Below are 1537 nucleotides of genomic sequence, written 5' to 3' on the forward strand. Positions count from 1 at the left end.
CGCCAAATCTTCCACCGTGTCCACCATGACATCCGTATCCTCCATGAATTCTGTATGGTGGACATGGGGAGCAAGTATTTGAAAGAAAAGTGCAGATAGAGATGTGAGTCTTTTCCCCAAAACCACAGCCATAGACACTGTGGGCTTTGGGTGCAACTGTACCACAACGACGAGGACCGATTATGGACTTTGAAGTCATGGAGAAGGAGCTGAAGGAGGACTTGGGGTTGGAGAAGGAGCAGGGCTTGGGGCAGGTTTTGGAGCAGGTCTCTGGGCAGCTTGTGGAGCCAGTCTCATAGCACGTCTTCAGACAGGTCTCGGGGCAGGTCTTGGGGAAGGTGAAGGAGCTGGGTTTGGGTCAGGTTTCGGAGCAGGTCTCAGAGCAGGTCTCAAAGCAAGTCTTCAGACAGGTATCAGTGCAGGTCTTGGGGAAGGTGAAGGAGCACAACTTGGGACAGGTCTCGGAGCAGGTCTCTGGGCAGCTTATGGAGCAGGTCTCAGAGCAAGTCTTCAGACAGGTATCAGTGCAGGTCTCGGGGAAGGTGTAGGAGCTGGGTTTGTGGCAGGTCTCGGAGCAAGTCTCTGGGCAGCTTATGGTGCAGGTCTCAGAGCAGGTCTTGGGGAAGGTGAAGGAGCAGGACTCCGGGCTGGTTTTGAAGCATGACATGGTGGATGGATGAACGGAAAAGAGGACAATACAAAAAATGCTCGAATTGTCCTGAAGAGTATAGTGTCATTGAGGCCAGCTCTATCATCTTAAATAGTTGGAGCTTGAGGGCGGGTTCTACAATTTGACAAAGGGTGTGTGTGTGTCACCATCAGGAGTATTAGAACTCAAGGACCAGAGTATTCCACTCTAATGAGGAAGCTGCAAAGGAATTTGTGTGTGTGTGTGTGTGTGTGTGTGTGTGTGTACATATATATTTCTGAATAAAAGTTGGTGACTAACTGGACAAAGCAGACAATTATGAGTAAGTTTTAACAATTTAAATGCTATGAAGATAGCAGTTCGGGTGGAGTTTCAATTATACACATGACTCAAAGTTCAATGAACAGACTTAATGCCTTCACAACAAAGATAGACTTAAGCACAACATCAGAGAGGCTTACTAAAATAATTTGAAAATAAAATAAGTTAATTTTGAAATTACTGCTATTATTTTTCCACATACATCATTGGGGTCTCGAGCTCAAAACATAAAAATAAAGTCAGAAAATTAGGTTTAAGTTTGTGAATTAACCTTGAAAATTCAAACCTGCTCCATTCAAAAAGTCTTTCAAGCTTCTTGAGGGATCACTTCAATACAATGTTTTTCTTCACAGATTTCTCCTCAGAATATAAACTTATGAAATATGGAGGCTTGTGGGAAACTTCAAGACTTAAATCAGCTAATGTACTCATCAAAATATAGTTAGATTTTTATATATTTATATTCATTGTTTCTAGCAAAACATTTAAAAATGCATTAAACAGGAACGTTTGGAAAACATATAATAAATATGAGTAATTTTCCTTGGCAGTAGGCTGGAAAACAGG

At 42.7% G+C, this 1537-nt stretch overlaps 1 protein-coding gene across 1 annotated transcript; it reads right to left on the reverse strand.

Moving 5' to 3' along the window:
• Positions 1-358: 358 nt before the first annotated feature.
• LOC107720822 (proline-rich protein 9-like) lies at positions 359-667 on the reverse strand. The gene has a single exon (XM_016528654.1). The coding sequence runs from the start codon at positions 665-667 to the stop codon at positions 359-361; it is 309 nt and encodes a 102-aa protein (XP_016384140.1).
• Between the last annotated feature and the right edge of the window lie 870 nt (positions 668-1537).

This window comes from Sinocyclocheilus rhinocerous, unplaced genomic scaffold (genome assembly GCF_001515625.1).
Source record: "Sinocyclocheilus rhinocerous isolate Xijiao unplaced genomic scaffold, SAMN03320098_v1.1 scaffold11258, whole genome shotgun sequence".
Classification (NCBI taxonomy): Eukaryota; Metazoa; Chordata; class Actinopteri; order Cypriniformes; family Cyprinidae; genus Sinocyclocheilus; species Sinocyclocheilus rhinocerous.

Coding starts and splice junctions, on each gene's coding strand:
- LOC107720822 (XM_016528654.1), bottom strand. CDS start 667: ATGTCATGCTTCAAAACCAGCCCGGAGTCCTGCTCCTTCACCTTCCCC.